We start from the raw sequence: 18,063 nt of genomic DNA on the forward strand, positions 1-18,063 counted from the left end.
AAGTACATTTGCCCTGTGTCTTCATAGGTCCAGCCACCCTACACAAGAATCTTCACAGATACATCCACCATGTTTTCAGCCAATGACACACCCGTCTGATGAGTCTATGCCTGGCTGCTTTCTTCCAAAGCTTTCCAACAACATCTTCTACACTATGGTCACTTGGAACACCTTAATCTCACACAGCACTATTGTCCAACCTGTAAACAGTACGACAAGTCTAAAACAGCCAGCCTCCGGCATCAAAATCTACACGTATGAACTCCCGATGTCTTGCAAATGACTCTTGGGCTATACAACCAAGTCAAAATAGCCTCCAGACACCTGTTTGGGTACGAAAACACACTTTTAGTAGTGGCACATGTGAACAAGGGCTAACTAGGGGCACTTTTTACCTTCACACATGAAGGGTTTTTTCCTTCTAGATTTATTTTGGTGTGATGTGACTTTAAGTCACTACTCTCATACTTAGGGTGTACTTTTATTTTTTGCACCTTATCCCAAGAAAGATGTGCGCTCTCATTTCCACAATTCTGCAAGTCAACTATTCCTTGTGTGTGTGAGTTTGCATTCTAGCCCTTCTCAACATCCAATACTTGTATCAAAGCCCAAGGTTCACCTTCTTGTGTCTGAACCTTGGGGCAAGCTCGAATTTTTTCATACACGTGCGACTCTATTCCCATACGAACTATTGGGTTTAGGGTTAGATTTAGGTTTAGCAATGAAGCATAGACAACCAACTCACAAGAGTCAATACGATTTATGGAATCAAATTCTTGTTGCATGGCACTCCTCCAATGCTGATTTTCCTATGCATCCTCATAAGATACAAGCTCCTCATCATCACACAATGCGCTCATATAGGCATAATCAAGATAGTAATGGGAAGCATTCTGCCAACCAAATCTAGTCCTCCGAGAGAGCGGAGCTGTGAGTCGGTTGTCCTGCAAAGTTTGCAACAGCCATCTAGGGACAGCCCTTGCTTCGTGTGTGGCTGTCTTTTCAACTCCAACTACATCCTCAACAGTTGTCCGATCAATTGGCTGAATTTCAACATGCATATCGGGCTCATTATCCTGCTGTAATGGCTGATTTACAGCCCTTTCCGGAGGCACAAAATCCTTGGATGCTCGTCTAAAACACAGATGAGAAGTAAGTCCTCAAACATATCATGTGAGCCTACATCTGAGTGTTTTCTACACTCTAGCATGGGCTCAACATCGTGCCATCTCCATAAGAGAGCTGTTTTTCCTTTCAGCCACACCGTTTTGCTGAGGTGTTTGGCAACGTGCATTGATGCTTTATGCCTCTTTCCAATAAATAAGCATTGAAAGCACATGAACGCATTTGGCTTTGCCTTTACTGGATAAATCCAAGCGAACCTTGAAAAGTCATCAATGAATGTGTGACAAAGTACATGTGTCCTCCAAAGATGTCGTCCCATGGATGTCGTCCTCATGCGACCACAAACATCAAAATATTTGGCAACGACAAGAGGACCTCCTCTTCGTATCAAAGGATGAGAAAAATTCAACACCAACATAAAAGCTAAGTATATTTTGAGTTCGCAAGGTTGCAATATTAGTTATTTTAATTTTCTTTTTCAACAAGAGTTGTTGCATTGGTTATGTGCATCCTTACCCTTACAACTGTGCAAGGAGAATGTGGATTGTTTTCTTGTAGATGGAGATGAGGATCTAAAATTTGAGCCCACCCCTCCAGAAAAGTACTATTGGCCAACTTGGTGTGTTCAGTGGTAGAGTTTTGGATTTGCTTTGACAATAGAAGACTAAGTGGTACAATCCTCCTCGGAGTCCAGGTGTATTAGCTCAAGTGGTACTATTCCCGAAACTAGTGACTCAAGTGGTACAACTTGTTGGGATTCAGAGTCTATGTATGTGTAAACACTCCCTATGAGTGTTAGTTTGTATGTGTGAACCACCTCATATAGGTGGACAAGTGTGCATTAAACATGAGTCTTTGGGGTTGGTGTAACCCTAGAGCTATAAAAGCACTCTACTTGGTGGAGCTTTGTCACACAGACAAAGGTAGAGCTGGTCATCCTTTCAACAAAGAAGAAGCACCCTGTACCCCGCCAGCTTTGCACTGCCGACACCCTCTGCACAGCTACATTCTATTCAGACATCGCCCATGCTCAAACTCTCGCAGTCGACTTGCACCGCTCAGCTGCCACCTCTGCTCGTCGCGAGACCACGCAAAGGCGTCCCGCGCTGCCCAACCTACTGACCTTGATTTCGACCAGCGATGCCTTTTTCACCTGCCTCCGCCTATCAATCTGTCGCCACGACCTCTATTTGTGTCACCCTATGTGAGCCCATCGCCACGCCAGCAACTCTTGTTGTGCACCTGTGCATTGGCCATACGACAGCCCTCTTCTGCAGCTCCTTTGTGCCTCATCTCAGCCGCCCACATCAGCAGCAGCTATCGTGTTAGCAACTGTACCTGAGAAAGGTCCAAAATCAATTTCGGGTCTTTTGATTTCATGCTGAAAATTGCAAAATCAAAGCTCCTGTAGCCCACAAAAATTAGGGCTTTTCAGAAAATCTGTCTAATTGAAACCCTGCACATGCACAGAGTTTGGGGGTTTTACAGAAATCAGCCCTTAGCATAAAATCTGGAGCACCTAAAGCATTACAAATCAGGGGATTTTCTCAATCATGGAGAAAATCCTCAAATTGAAGCTTCAACAAGCACCCAATTTTGGGGCTTTCTTGAAATTGGTCCTCCCACATCAAATTGAAGCTGCCAAATTGCCAAAAATCTTGGATTCCTTCTAAGCCGCTCCGATGTTAGCTTCCGAGTTCTCTGCCCTTGCCATGTAGCCTAAAATGATGCTCCAGGTGTTGACTTGCTGGCAATGCCGGTGGAAGAGGATTCATCACCAACATTAGATCGAGGGGGGATTCAATCTCCTAAAAATCATTTTCCTATTTTTATCTGTGTTGAGAGTCAATAAGGGTTCTCTACCCGGGATGTCCCCCAAAACATGATTATATTTGTTTGTGTTTGTATTTTGCCTTGATGCTATAAAAGGCTTCGTTCTATTTGTAGGCTTTGTTTTTCAACTAATCCCTGTTTTGAGTAGTTCACATGTGATCTTTCCCCCTTTTAGGAATCATCGTCCTCAATGACAAACTGAGGATAACATTTATGAAACTAAAACTCTGTTTCCCAAATTACATCTGTCAAGAGATGTCCTTTCCATTTTACAAGGAACTCCCGAAGAATACGATCTCGCAATCATCTTTCTCTTTGTTCCAAGATCTGTTTTGGTCCATGATCTTCTTGATCAAGTTATTGCAAAGCAATCATACCATCACCTAAATTATCTTAACCCTAAGGCGAATTTATGAACCTGTTAAGATGTTGGACATGTCATCTCCATCTCTCTTTTACTCCATTTTATGGCCCTTTTTATCCAGATATTTATCTCGTGTCATTAGGGATTTTTCCCATATTTTTCTACTATTTTATAGCTTATTTGTAGGCATTTGTCACTTTTGCTACAGTCGTGTGTCTTGCTACTGGCCGACTACTCTCCATGAGATGTATATAAGCATGGCCATTGTGCCTCTTCATAATTCATTCAATACTTTCAATTCTTGGCTCAAGTGTTGGATCTCTCCTAGCTGTGTACTCTCTCTTGTGCGATCTCTATTTGCTTTTGCACGCTCTAATCCGGACCAATGGTAGCACCGTGCACTTGCTCCATTAGCATCTCCCTCCCTTACTTCATCGCGCATCGGGTCGGCTCCCGTCTTCACCCGTGTGCCTTGATCTCCAGTAGGAGTACATTTCTACATCTTTCTTTCACCTCACCTAGTGTCTAGGGAGCAGTGGGCAACCCCCGGGTGCCTACTTGCAGCCTTTCTACTATAATATTATCTTGATTGGGCACTACAGATGAAGACTCTCCTTCGATATCATCTGCTATAGGGTATTGTTTCTCTCCCGATGCTACTTCTCCTCATGCTAATATTGATGCCTAGGCTGACAAAGATGCAAGGACTCATGCCTTTATCTTCTTTAACATAAAACCCTTTATTGCTTGTCAATTTGAATTTGATGACAATGATGAGGAAACATCAAAAGAATTGTGGGATATCATCTAGAGGAGGTATCACCGTGAGAACTCTACTCAAAAGGTAGCCCTGGAGAATCAACTCTCCAATCTGAAGATCGTCAATACTGCTAACATCATGGATTCTGTTACGGGGTTCATAACCATTCAAAAGCAGTTGGTCTCTTTGGGGAGCAAAGCTACAGACAAGGACTTTGCCAATCGGCTCCTCGCCAAATTGCCCGAGACTTTCTCTGCTTTTTGTAATACTATATCACTTCTTTCTTCTACTCCTTATCTACATACCATTGTTGACATGCTTCAAGATAGGGCCATGAGAAAGAAGACCAACCAAGTACTTCCGAGCCCCTTCTTCAGGCTACGAGCAAAAGTAAATGGCAGTCCAAGGTTTCCACGAGCAACAAAGGTGACCACAAACTTGCCCCAACAATCCCGCTCATAAAGAGCTTACTTGTCATTATTGTGGTCTCAAAGGCCACATTTAGCTTGATGGTTCTACTAACAAACCCCCTAATCAAACCTCTTCATCCACCAACCAAACTCAAAAATCCTCGTCCACCAAGGGGACTGTCTTCATCGGTATTGGGGAGCTTCCCTCTGACTCTCATGTTCCTTCCACCTCACGTCTTACAGATTGGGTGGTTGGTAGTGGTTGTACTACTCACATGACTCCAGACAGGACCATTCTTCATGACATTCGTCCCAGCAGGTGTTCAAGATACTTGACGATCCACTTCTTGTGATTGATTCACTCTTGGTTCTCGTCTTATTTCTTAGAGATCCAAGAAGCAAAATACAATTTCATTATCTTCTATTAAGGCTGAGTACCATGTTTATCTGGATACCTGCTATGAGCCATTATGGTTGTTCCAGATGTTGAACAATCTTGATGTACTCTCGGATTCTCCAATCCGTATTCTTACGAACAACCAGAGTGCCTTGGCGTTGGCTCGAACTTCATCCTTCCATGGCAAGACCTGGGACGTCACGAGGAGGAGATTGGTCGATACGTCAACCTAGTTAGCTCAGCTCGTGGCTCGGTGGGGACAGCCAAGACTGTGGGCTCGCCCACGGCTGTCATGGTTGGGAGGTGAGTCAGGCCTGCACCCCCTTGCTTGTTGTTTGTTCGTTTGTTTGCAGGATTCGAGTTTCAAACCAAGATCGATCACGAGGGGATCCGTGGGGTTTTGACAGTGGTATTAGAGCATACCTCGTGAACGAGCAAGTCGGTAGGTAGAGAAGAAGAGGTCGAAGAACGGTATGTGTTAAAAAGCTTGCTGTTTTTTCTGTGCATACTGCAGTTTTCAGTTTTGTATGTGTTTTTTCTTCATCAAAGAACCCCATGTTGATGGGAGATGGTAGGTTGAATAGGGTTGATTGCTTTTGCAAAGAAGAGCCTGTTTTGTTGTGCAGTCGCATAACTTGCAGGGAGAGAAAACAGAAAAAAGAAGAAAAAAAAGCACGTTGTTTTCGTTGCTTTTCGTTGTTGAACGAGAGAGAGAGAGAGAGAGAGAGAGAGGACGAGAGACGTGCTGTCACGCTGGCAAGTTGGTGCACTGGCGCTGGCGTGTACTGCAGGCAGTGGTTATAGGCGGGTTGAAGGCGCCTCGGCCAAGCCGGCAGCACCCAGGCTTGCCCAGGCCTACGCCAGGCGGCCAGGCAGCCAAGACACGTAGGCGCCTAGGCTACGCCAGGCGGGCTGGTGCCCAGGCCAGGCGGGCAGCGCCCAGGCCTACGCAAGCGCCCCAGCCAGGCCCTGTAGGCAGCCAGCTTACGTTAGCAGGCACCCGTTTCCAGCAGCTGATGGCAGGCGCAGACTGGCGTGCAGCGCAACTACCGGCAGTAGCCGACGGCAGGCAGGGTCACGCCTCCAGTACTCGCCGTCAGCAGACAGACGTCAGCGCTGAGAGGAAAAGCATGCGCCTACAGAGGATCGACGGGCGAATCCAGGGGAGAAAAAAAAAACAAGAAAAGCTACGTTTTTTTTAGCTTTCGTTTTTTCGAGTTTAAATTTTTATTTTTTTTAAAAAAAGTTTAAAAGTTCTCTCCTCTCTAAGGTTTCCAAGGTTTTTATTTTTTTTAAGACTTTAGAATATATATATATCCATATATATATATATTAAAATATATATATATATATATATATTTATTCACGAAAAAAAAAACACAAAAGCTAAAGCAAAAGCTAAGTCTAGCTTTTCGAGTTTTTTTTTGGCTTTTGGGAAACCTTTATAAACCCCCTCAAGTGGGCTTCTTGCCACACATCTCTCGAGTTCTCGAGTTCTTGAGTTCTCAAGTTCTCGAGTTTTCAAGCTCTCAAGCTCTCAAGTTCGCTCGCACTTTCATTGTGCAAAGATCGAATTTTCTCTCCACGTACCCTCTTCACGATGTCGACCCAAGAATCAGAGTTGGAGCCCCTCGTGGAACGCGAAGGCTTGCCGGCTACGGAAGGAACCGATGCCGATCTTTTTGACGAGTTTGTGTCAAAATCAGATTTCCAAGAGTTCAAAGTAGCTCTCGAAGCTTCTTTGTCGGAACGTCAGGCACAAATCGCAGCCCAGATGCAGGCTTTGCAGAACTCCATCGCTCTCTTGACCACTACCCTCTCTACTTTCTCGGGAATGGATACCTTGGCTTCTGCTTTAGGCCCCAATATTACTCCGGAACCATTCGGGGGCGAGCAGAAGCAGAGAACCAAGGAGATCGTGGACACTTGGCTACACAAGTGGCAAGTTCACTTTCAGTTTCATCCATATGATGATGGAAAGAAGATACAGTTAGCAGCAGGTTTCCTGTCCGGCAAAGCTTTGCTTTGGTGGAAGGAACTGAACCCAAAGCCAACGACTTGGGCACAATTCGAAGACATTTTCAAGAAAGAATTCCTCAAGAGAGAGGATGACTACGATGTTGTTGCCCGGTTTTCAGCTTTGACCATGACCTCGCAGCACCTCACTTATGAGGTCTACCTCCAGAAGTTCCGTGACTTGCAGATGAAAGCTACAAAGATGGATCCCACTACTCTTTTGGGGTTTTTCGTAGCTGGTTTACCACACTCGTACCGATTACAGGTTAAAAATAACAAATGCAAAACATTGGACGAGGCCATTCATTCAGCTCGTATCTATGATGATACGATGGTCTCTTCCAAGTCAAAACCCGTTACCGAGCAGGGGAACAAGCATAAAAGAAAGTTCTCCGCACCTATGGCTAACACGTCAGAAGGCAAGTCTTCGGACCAACCTTCGAAGAATACAAGTTCAACACCAGCGAAGAAGAAACGACTCCTTAGGGCTTTAAAGCTCAAGAAAGAAGGACGTTGTTTTATCTGCGAAGAAAAAGGACACATGCGTAATGAATGCCCGAAGAAAAAGGGTACCAAGTCAAACGCAGGACCCAAGCCAAAGGCAGCTAACCAGTTGTCTTTGACAGGTACGTCCATTACTGTACTCTCGCCCTAGTACTTGTTCTGATTGTCTGTTCAATTCTAAGGTATTTGGCATGCATGATCTTCTCCGAGTTTATGGAGAAGTGAATGGCCATAAAATTCACATTCTTTTAGACCCTGCCAGTTCGCATAACTTTGTTAACTACAAACTTGTGCAGAAATTGAGTCTTGATACGACACTCAGCGACCATACCTATGAGGTACGTCTACCTGCGGCGGGAAGACAAGTTTGGGATCGCAAGGTGGAGATGGTTCCAATCCAGATTCAGGACTACAAAGATACTCTGGAATGCTATGTTATGCATCTGGAAAATGTAGACTTGTTATTAGGGATTGAGTGGTTTAAGACTCTTGACGTCCAGATAGATTGGTCTAGTCATATTTTTTCTTTTCCGCATAGAGACACCAAGTATAGTATTTTAGGTGATTGTATTCATCCCTCTCAGGGACCTCTTGTAAATACAATTGATTTTGGAAATATAATGAATTCTTCTTTGTACACCGCTTTCCATTGTGTCTTGATTCCACTTTCTTCTTTTCTCATCCCTTCCATGGATGTGAATGAATTAAGTGTGTTTGAAAGCAAAGAATTACAGAAGATACTTGATTCGTTTCAAGATGTATTTCCTAAGGAACTGCCATCGGGTTTACCACCTGAACGGGCAGTAGATCATCGTATTGACTTGATCCCTGGTGCTCATCCTGTGAGTATTCCACCTTATAGGATGAGCCAAGCTGAGGAAGATGAGTTGGCTAAACAACTCGCAGATTATTTGAGGATGGGCCAGATCCGTCCAAGTAAATCACCTTGGGGTGCACCTGTGTTGCTTAGGAGAAAGAAGGACAATACTTGGAGAATGTGTATAGATTACAAAAGATTGAACAAGCTGACAATTAAGAACCGTTATCCTCTCCCTAGATCAGATGACCTAATTGACCGGTTAGCAGAAGCGAAATATTTCACGAAGATAGATTTACGTACTGGCTATCACCAGATACGTATTCATGAAAGGCATGTCGAAAGAACCGCCTTTCGCACTAGGTATGGCCATTACGAGTTTCTCGTATTACCTTTTGGGTTAACCAATGCTCCAGCCACTTTCCAGCAAATGATGAACGATCTTTTTCGTGAACATTTGGGGAAATTTGTGGTGGTGTTCCTAGATGATATTTTGATATATAGCCGTACTCTTGGGGATCATGTCAGACACCTCATAATTGTCTTATCTATTTTGAGACAGAATCGACTATATGCTAAGTTGAGTAAATGTGAGTTCTTTATGACCGACATCATTTACTTGGGACACAAGATCACTAGAGATGGATTGAGCATTGACTATGACCGAGTTCAGAAGGTTTTGGACTGGCCTATACCGCGAACAGTGAAACAACTTCGTTCTTTTCTCGGTTTTGTTGTCTTTCTTCGGAAATCTGCACGGGAGTACTCTCAGCTCACACTACCGATGACCGACTTATTGTGACCGACTTATTGAAAGGTCGTGGACGTAAGTCTAATCAGCCTATCACTTGGAATAACGATTTGGATATGGCCTTCAGACTTTTGAAAGATAAAGTCAAGGAAGTACCTATCTTAGCATTGCCTGATCCTAGTCGGCCTTATGTTCTCGAAACTAATGCCAGTGACTATGCTATTGGGGCTGCTTTATTTCAAGATGGTAGACCGGTTGCTTTTGAAAGTAAAAAGCTAGACGACACTCAATCTCGTTGGCCAACCCTTGAGAAGGAGCTTTATGCTGTGATTCATGCTCTCAAGGTTTGGAGACATTATTTATATGGCTCCAAGTTTGTGGTATTGACTGATCATCAGTCAATCAAGTATGTGTGTGATGCGGATGATTTGAGAGGTAGGAAAGCTCGTTGGGCAGAGTTAATGCAAGATTTTGATTTTGAGATCCGTTATCGGAAAGGGTCCATGAATAATATTGCAGATGCGCTTAGTCGGATTAGAGAGGTGAATACTTTGTCGTTCACCGAGATTTCTACTGACTTATTTCAGTCATTGAGAGGGCTTTGCAGGACTGATAGTTATTTTGGTCCATTTTGGCAGAAGATCTAGGACGGGAGCTCATTGATTGACCAAGACTCGGTGACTGCGCAGTCTACCATTCAGGCTGCAGGAGGTCAGTGGATGATTCGGAATGGTTTACTATTCCGTAATGACAAAATTTGTGTACCACAAATCCCGGACATTAGGTCCAAGATTCTGAGGGAGTGTCACGACGCCCCTTCTTCTGGACATCCTGGGTACATAGGACGCTATCTTTAGTGAAACACACTTTTTATTGGCCGAAGATGAAAGGGTATGTAGAAGATTATGTTCTCAAGTGTCAGATTTGTCAGGCAAATAAAGCTGAACGCTTTAGACAGGCTGGATTATTGCATCCTTTGCAAATCCCAGGTAATAAGTGGAAAAGTATTTCCATGGATTTTATTACCGGATTGCCAAGAACACATCAAGGCCACGATTCTATTTGGGTTGTGGTAGATCGCTTGACAAAAATGGCTAGATTTTTACCGACCCGGAAGAATATTACAGCTACGCAATTAGCTCGGCAGTTTATCGAGCAATTGTTTAGACTGTACGGGTTACCACAGGACATAGTCAGTGATAGGGACTCTAAGTTTACGAGTGACTTTTGGAAACTTGTTTTCGAGAAGTTAAAAACAACTTTGAATTTGAGTTCCTCAGATCATCCTCAATCCGATGGCCAGACTGAAAGAGTGAATCAGATTTTGGAGGATATGCTTCGAGCATATGTATCCAAAAGACAAAGTTCATGGGAGGATTATCTTCCTATGTTAGAATTTGCATATAACAGTACTAAGCATACGAGTACAGGGTTTAGTCCTTTCATGCTTATGTACGGTTTTCAACCAAGATCACCTGTTACAGTAGGATTCTCAGGACTTCAGCATGATGCAGCACGTAATTTTTTGCAAGATATGCAGGAAATGTTACAAGTTGCAAAGGAATCTATTAGAAGTGCTCAAGACCGAGACAGGTTTTATTCTAATAGACATCGTTCACCCAGAGAGTTCTCTGAAGGAACGATGGTGTATTTGCGAGTTCCGAAAGATTCCGAGACTTTACGGACAGGTAGATCTCCGAAATTATCCCCTAGATACTGTGGACCATTTCGTGTTACACGACCGGTTGGTTCAGTTGCATATGAATTGGATTTGCCTTCTCATGTGAAAGTTCATCCTGTATTTCATGTCAGTAGACTTAAGGAAGTACTGGGTGGAGCAGATCAGTTAGTTACTCCTCAGGAAATCATAGATGTCCAGGACATGACATTTGTTCCGCACGAACCTGAAAAGATTCTTGGATTTCGTGAACGAAGATTGCGTCATACGCTTATCACGGAATACAAGATCAAGTGGAAGGATCGTGTTGAGGAGGACGCTACATGGGAGACATTGACTTCTCTTCAGAGAGATTACCCTGGCTTTTTAGTGAGCTCAGGAGTGAGCTCTTAGAGGAAGGGGAGTATGTCATGTGCACAGTGCGTATCTACCGTGTGCTATACGCATGCAAGACTAGTTTCGAGGCTTGGGGAAGCTTGGAACTAGGCAGGCTGATTGACGAGCTGAGTTAGGGAAATACTAACGGGCGGGCACCCAAGTATGGACAGGCGGGCGGCCAAGTGTGGACGCCCGATGACCGGCCAAGAGCCTATAAAAGGGTGGCCAAGGTTAGTTATTGGATTATAGAGAGTCTCGCGAGTTTGTGAGAGCTCTATGGTCTTGGAGCCTGGATCTAGTGCAAACGTGCACCTGCTTTATGCAGCCGAGGCCGGCAGCAATCTCGAAGCCCGCGAGGGCAGCTTCGTGGCGGTATGGGACGTCACGAGGAGGAGATTGGTCGGTACGTCAACCTAGTTAGCTCAGCTCGTGGCTCCGTGGGGACAGCCAAGACTGTGGGCTCGCCCACGGCTGTCATGGTTGGGAGGTGAGTCAGGCCTGCACCCCCTTGCTTGTTGTTTGTTCGTTTGTTTGCAGGATTCGAGTTTCGAACCAAGATCGATCACGAGGGGATCCGTGGGGTTTTGACACACATATACTCTTGCAGATACTTTGTATATACCTAGAATTCGCAAGAATCTTATTTTTGTCTCAGCACCTGCAAAAGCTAGTCTCAAAATCCAATTTTCTGATCATTGTTGCTCCATTTATGACAAAACAGATTCTAATGCGCTTATGCTATCTGGTACATTGCGAAATGGCTTTACAGGCTTGACATGTATGACAAGAGTAGTGATTCTCATGATGATGCTACGGTTGCTTCCACATCACAAGTTATGCATGACATTGAGCTATGGCATGCTCGGTTTGGTCACCATAATTTCCCTTCTCTTATGCGTTTACAGCGTCAGTCTATGGTTCATGAGTTGCCGCCTATGCAACTCCCACACAAGCATGTATGCGAGGGATGTATACTGGGAAAGATGCATCGTCACTCCTTTCCAAAGGATGGCACTGTGTGAGCTACTCGTACATAGTGATTTATGTGGCCCTATGAGGGCATCATCTTTTACAAGACATCTGTACTTTATGACTTTCATTGATGCTTACGCTCAATTTTGTTGGGTGTATGGTTTGAAAGCTAAATCAAATGCATTTTCAGCTTTCCATCAGTTTCTCCCTATGGCTGAAAATACTTGCAGCCATAAGCTCATGACATTGCGTATAGATCAAGGGGGAGGATATTTGCCACATGAGTTTACAGCTTTTATGCAGTCATGTGGTCTTCCTCATCAATGTACTACTTCTTATACACCACAACAAAATGGTGTGGCTGAGCGCCATAATCGTACACTTATCAAAATGGCGAGATGTATGCTTAAAAGCAAGGATTTGCCATCCAGATTTGAGCTTGAAGCGATCATGTGCGCCAACTATGTGTTGAACCACTATCCCATTAAAGCATTGAAATCTATGCCAACTTATGAGGCTTGGAATGGCAGAATCCATGTAGTCACTCATATGCGTGTTTTTGGATGTCTAGCTTACGTGCATGTACCAGCACAACAAAAACATAAACTTGAAGCAAAGACATTGAAATGTATTTTTGTGGGGTACAGCACAGTGAGAGCAAGGGATACAGGCTACATGTAGCTTCCACTAGGAAGATTATTGTGTCCAGAGATGTCATCTTTGATGAATATGCATCCCAACCTGTGCTTTCATGTATACTACAACCATCAATTGATGCCCCATATGTCTTTGTTACATTGCTACCATTATTTGGTACACATGTTGAACCTGTTTAGCCTCCTTTGGCTCCAAATCAAGCTCTCGTTGCTGCTGAAAATCAAAAAAATCAGGAGCCCAACATTCTCCCTATTGCTCCAGATCTGCCACACTTTGATCAAGATGCCACTGGTGATGCACTCGTTGAAGAGGAAGCAGCCATTCTGACTCACTAAGAGTTCCCCGCTGGCTCATTGACACCTTGCGTGACAGCAAGCTACCTACACTTATGCCAAGTCATACATGCGCCGCCTCTCGACATGCATCTCATTTTGTTGACACAGCCCTTGTTGCTACCGCATGTAATGAGGAGCCACTTTCTCATTTTGATGCATTGGAGAATGATAAATGGGTTACAGTCATTGGCCTCCATTGAAAATAATACTACATAGGAGTTATGTGACTTGCCTCCAGGCAAGCGTGCTATCGGCACGAAGTGGGTGTATAAATTGAAACGCAAGCTTGATGGCTCCATTGATTGCTATAAGGCTCGTTTATAGTCGCCAAAGGATATGCCAAAGAGAGGGCATTGACTATGATGAGACTTTTGCGCCTACTTCACCTATGATCGCCATACACACTATTGTTGCATTAACTACACATAAAGGATAGAATGTGCATTAGTTGGATGTCAAAACTGCATTTCTGAATGGTGATTTGAACAGAGGTTTATGTATCACAGCCTCTTGGCTTTCTTCAGAAGGTGGAGAGCATAAAGTACGCAGATAGCATAAAGTACGCAGATAGCGTAAAGCACTTTATGGCCTTAAACAGGCTCATTGTGCTTGGTATCAAAAGATACATGCGTACTTGTGTCTGAAAATGGCATTTTATCCAGCCCTAAAAAGGGGATTTATCTAGATTATTCTGGATTTATTAGATTTTGTCCATCTTTTTTGTGTCTTGCTGTTGGCCGACTGCCCTTTCACTAGCCGACCAACAACCCTCTCGGCTAAATATAACATTGCCTCTTCATTCAATCTTTTGTATCACTTCATAGACATTCAGTACCACATCATCTATCTGTTGTTGCTGCTGCTGCCGCCGCGCCTGCCCTACATCAACACATCTTCTTCGTTGACAGCATATCTGCAGCATTTTCCTTCAACAGCATACCTTGGGACAGCAGCCCACTCTTTGCTACATATCATCAATGTTTCTTATCAGTGCATGGGACAGCAACCCTCTCTGCTACATAGAGCACATTAGCGTTTTTATCTTCAGTTCATGGGACAACAACCCTCTTTGCTACATAGTACAGCACCTCAGTGTTTAATCATCAGTACACCACTTGGGATAGCAGCCCACTCTCTGCTACAGTTTATCATCGTTTTTTTTCTACAGTTTACCACTCTCTGCTTCTCTCCATCCCCCAAGTATTGCAGCACCCTTGTCACCAGAGCTTGCACCACTACACCACTCGGGACGGCAGCCCTCTCTTCTCCTCACCACCCCTCAGGTATTGCAGCACCCTTGTCACCAAAGCTTGCACCACTCGGGACAGCAGCCCTCTCTTCTCTTCATCACCATTCAGGTACCACAACACCCTTGTCACCAGAGTCTGCACCATCATCAACATCAACATCACTTCAACTACCGCAGCACCCTTGTCACCAGAGTCTGCACCATCATCGACATCAACATCACTTCAGCTTCCGTTGCACACTACAACCTCGAAGTGCCTCTGCATCCACTAACGCGAGCCTTTGACACCAACCACCTCACGGAGTGCCTTTGCCTCACATCGACACGAGCCTTCGTCATCGACCGTGCTTCTGCTCCAACATCGTCTTTGCTTCTGCACCGGTCTTCTACTTAGAGTCACCTCACACCAAAGGGCTCTTGTACATATGTTCACTCACCATTGTATATAGACTCACTCACCTATTTCATGCTGTGTTGTTTTGCTCTGATCTCTCGTACATCTGGTCCTTTCGTCCTTTTGCCCTCACAACTTGCTCTCATATTTTTCAAAATAGCCCTATTGAGAGTACCCTCTATGTTCACAAACAAGGGGATGAATTCATAATCCTGAACCTTTATGTGGACGATTTGCTAGTGACCGACCTCTCCACAAGTACAAGCTACTTCAAAACGGCCTTGCGGCAATCCTCCCAACTGGTGATGGCATGATGCCTAAGGTGGTCTTCCCATCACAAGAAAGCAGCACCATTCAATGGCATATGAACTAGATGAAACTGAAAAACGTCAAAACCACCTATTGCAACAAGCATAGGAGCCATCTCCCACATCCCATCGGTTAAACCCTCACCATCCATCTTGGGAGGCTTTGATAGCTTCAAGAGCTGAGTTCGTTCCTCATGAGGCATGGAGGAAGAGCTCGGTGGTAATCCAATGGCCTTGCGATGCCAAGCCGGTGAGAGGAAGCAAAAACTCTCTCAAAAGTCTGTTGAAGAAGGGCTCCGTGAACAAGACTGTCGATGGCTCGATCCGTGTCTCTCTTTGCCAACTAATAGAGTGCGCTGAAAGCCAGCTATCAAACCAATAGCAATGCTTGTCCAGTCACTCCACAAGCAAGTTGGAGGGGTCTTTGGGGAAAAGATGGTACAAAAAAATGTGCCTCTTCTTTCCACAAAAACTACATGCATTGATGATTTGCCAAGAACCACTTAATATGATTTGACAAGCTCAATCACCTCCTTTCACTTCAAAGATAATTTGTTCATCACACCAATCAACAAATTACCTATAATCCCATGCAATTCTGATGTAACCTTAACCAAGTAAAGTCTTGTGGCCACCCTAGAACAAGTCACCAAAAAGGGTGCATCAACGCTCTCCTATTGGAAAATTTGCAAAAAATTGGCTATATTGTACTAACTTGCTTGCGCAATCCATCACCCTTTGTGAGGCACCTACAGATCGGTAGAGAGCCCCCCGCCAAGCAGTCCCCGTCAAGGACCGGGTGACTACTCGCAAACATTTGATTGCAGCCTTGTGCCAACCGTTACACAGTCAGGTGTAAAAGATTTGTCTATGTTGAGGTTCGTCCATGGCTGAGCTAGTGAAGACATAGGATCTAGGTAATAATCCATTGATGTTGAGTAATATTCTAAGCATGATTGGTATTAAGTAATGTTATTGTAACATCAACGGATTGCCAAACATCACACCTTTGGTTCAAGTAATCAATGTGACTTCTAAAGTTGTCCCATGGCTAATCCAGTAGTGTTTCTAATGCAAATGTAGCCAGGAGTAACAAACTGTAGATCAAGGTAAAGCCCTTTACAGAAGGGCCCATGAAACCAAAAGAGAAGGATTAGGCGCTGGCTTGATTGCCCATCCATAAGCAGCCATCCCCGGGCTGTTGTCAGATCCGCTGAGGGCAGGGAAAGGCAGGGTATATGTGTCAAGGGGCCAAAAAGAAAAGCACTTGTAAAAAGCTTCAAAAACTGGAGTGAGGGGCAGCAGGTAGACTTACCTTGTCCAGTTTTTCAAAAGAATCTGCTCTTCTGGGGATCCATCCTCTAATAGCCTCTCCGGCCACTGCAGAGAGCCAAGCAGGCCAACCAGCAGCAACTTGTTCACCTTCTATGTGCTTAGGAGGGTTGCTTAACCTAGGGTTAGGCTCAGCAGGCACCCACTGCTTCTCTCTCCTCTCCTCCACAGAGACAATCTTCGAGGCTACAGTGCCATTTGCTTTCACCCTCTCTCTTTCTCTGCCATTGCCCACATCCACAACATGGCTTAACCTTCCTGATGCAGAGGAGGTCCTCCTCTTGGATCCATGGACTCTTTCCTTCCTGTCTAAGTCGTCCTGCACAGTAGCAGCCTCCTTGGCACATATACAACCCATCCCCGTTCTGTGTGTAAAGCTTTTCCTTTGCTTCAACTGCTGTTGGCAACGTCTCCTCCACAATGATCTGCGCAGACTGCGGAATGTTTCTGCCTTGGAGCATGCATTTTGGCTGCACACAGCCAACGAAAGTTCAAAAAATTGTCCAAAGTTTCGCAGCGCAGGAGATTCCCTAATCTGCAGGGTAGGGCTTCCCTGTTAGTGTACAAAACCTCCTGAAACCCTAATCTAAGCAAATGGCCTTCAGCAGACGGGGGTTTTCTGCCTCGCAGTATGAACCTCCTGAAGCCCTGCCCTAGTCTAAGAAGCTTAAGGCGGGGTAATGCATGACAGTGAAGACCACCTGAAACCCTAACTTGAGAGAATGGCCTTCTTCTTGCAACGGGGGTGTCTGCATGGTAGGGCCTAATGTTGATGAAAAGATAACCTCCCGAAACCCTAATCTTGACGAAGGGAACAATGCCGCTGCCTGTTTCCTTGAACTCTGAGTTAACTCCCAAAATGGAGAAAATGGGGCATTCGGCATTCAATGGGGAATGTATACACAGGCGGAAACGACAGCGCAACCAAAGAAAAGAAGAAGATGTGGGCGAGCTTGATAGTGGGCAGCTGTGGGCTACAAAAGCAGAGCTAAATTAGGTCAAAAAGAGTTCACAACGGAGCACATGTTCGGCGGCACGGCTACGGCGGAAGCCTGGAGGCCCTCCTGACCTTGTCTGAGAGCCTCATCTACGGTCTGATTACTAAATTTGGCCACAATTTCTGATAGCATGCAGCAAGAGCCATAGCCTAGACTAACCTAATAAATATTATATATATATACAGTCCTTTTAGCCTATGCTAGCCTTTGAGCTCAAAGGAATCCCGCCCGCGCCTCTCGAGTCCTGACTCCTGCTGCAGGAGGTAGAAGTAAACCGTAGTAGTTACTAGGAACCAATAGTAAGAGAGATGGCATTTTCATGGCTTAGCACCTTACCCACTCGTTATAGTACCTTCCCATAAGCACAATTAACTTGGCCCCTTTCATTACATATAGCTTGGCCAAGCATTTCTTAGGGATGCCAAATCCGCACAATTAGGAATTCCCTTCAAAACTTGGCCATCGCGATCAATCGATCGGCATGACATTTCAAAAGTTCACGAGAATGCAAGACTTTCTCATGCATTTACCGATTCTTCACCTTGCATGGACCAATTAAATTGGCTGTGGGAAAAAGCCCTGTAATAGTCAGTGGTGTTGTAGAGTTCCCTTCGGTGTAGCTAGTGAACTACACAACACAAATATATCACCCACAATTTCATGATGGGGATAAGTCTCAAGGCCAAAAGCCTTGTTAACTTAGGTGTTGGAATAGACCCTTACATGGGGCTTAAAGCATAGTGCTTGTTGAACTATTAGATGGGTTTCAAGAGTTAAGGAAGAAT

At 44.6% G+C, this 18,063-nt stretch overlaps 1 protein-coding gene across 1 annotated transcript in view; it reads right to left on the reverse strand.

The window, feature by feature from the left end:
- The window catches only part of LOC147629700 (putative serine/threonine-protein kinase At1g54610), a 53,426-nt gene extending 35,870 nt beyond the window's left edge, over nucleotides 1-17,556 (reverse strand). Inside the window, exon 1 of the mRNA XM_086811241.1 lies at nucleotides 16,264-17,556. Coding sequence (XP_086667367.1) covers nucleotides 16,264-16,638 — 375 coding nt within the window. The 5' untranslated portion in view covers nucleotides 16,639-17,556. The remainder of the gene's footprint in view (nucleotides 1-16,263) is intronic.
- Nucleotides 17,557-18,063: the final 507 nt, after the last annotated feature.

This window comes from Cibotium barometz, chromosome 17 (assembly GCF_041138505.1).
Source record: "Cibotium barometz isolate CiBa-2024 chromosome 17, ASM4113850v1, whole genome shotgun sequence".
Classification (NCBI taxonomy): domain Eukaryota; kingdom Viridiplantae; phylum Streptophyta; class Polypodiopsida; order Cyatheales; family Cibotiaceae; genus Cibotium; species Cibotium barometz.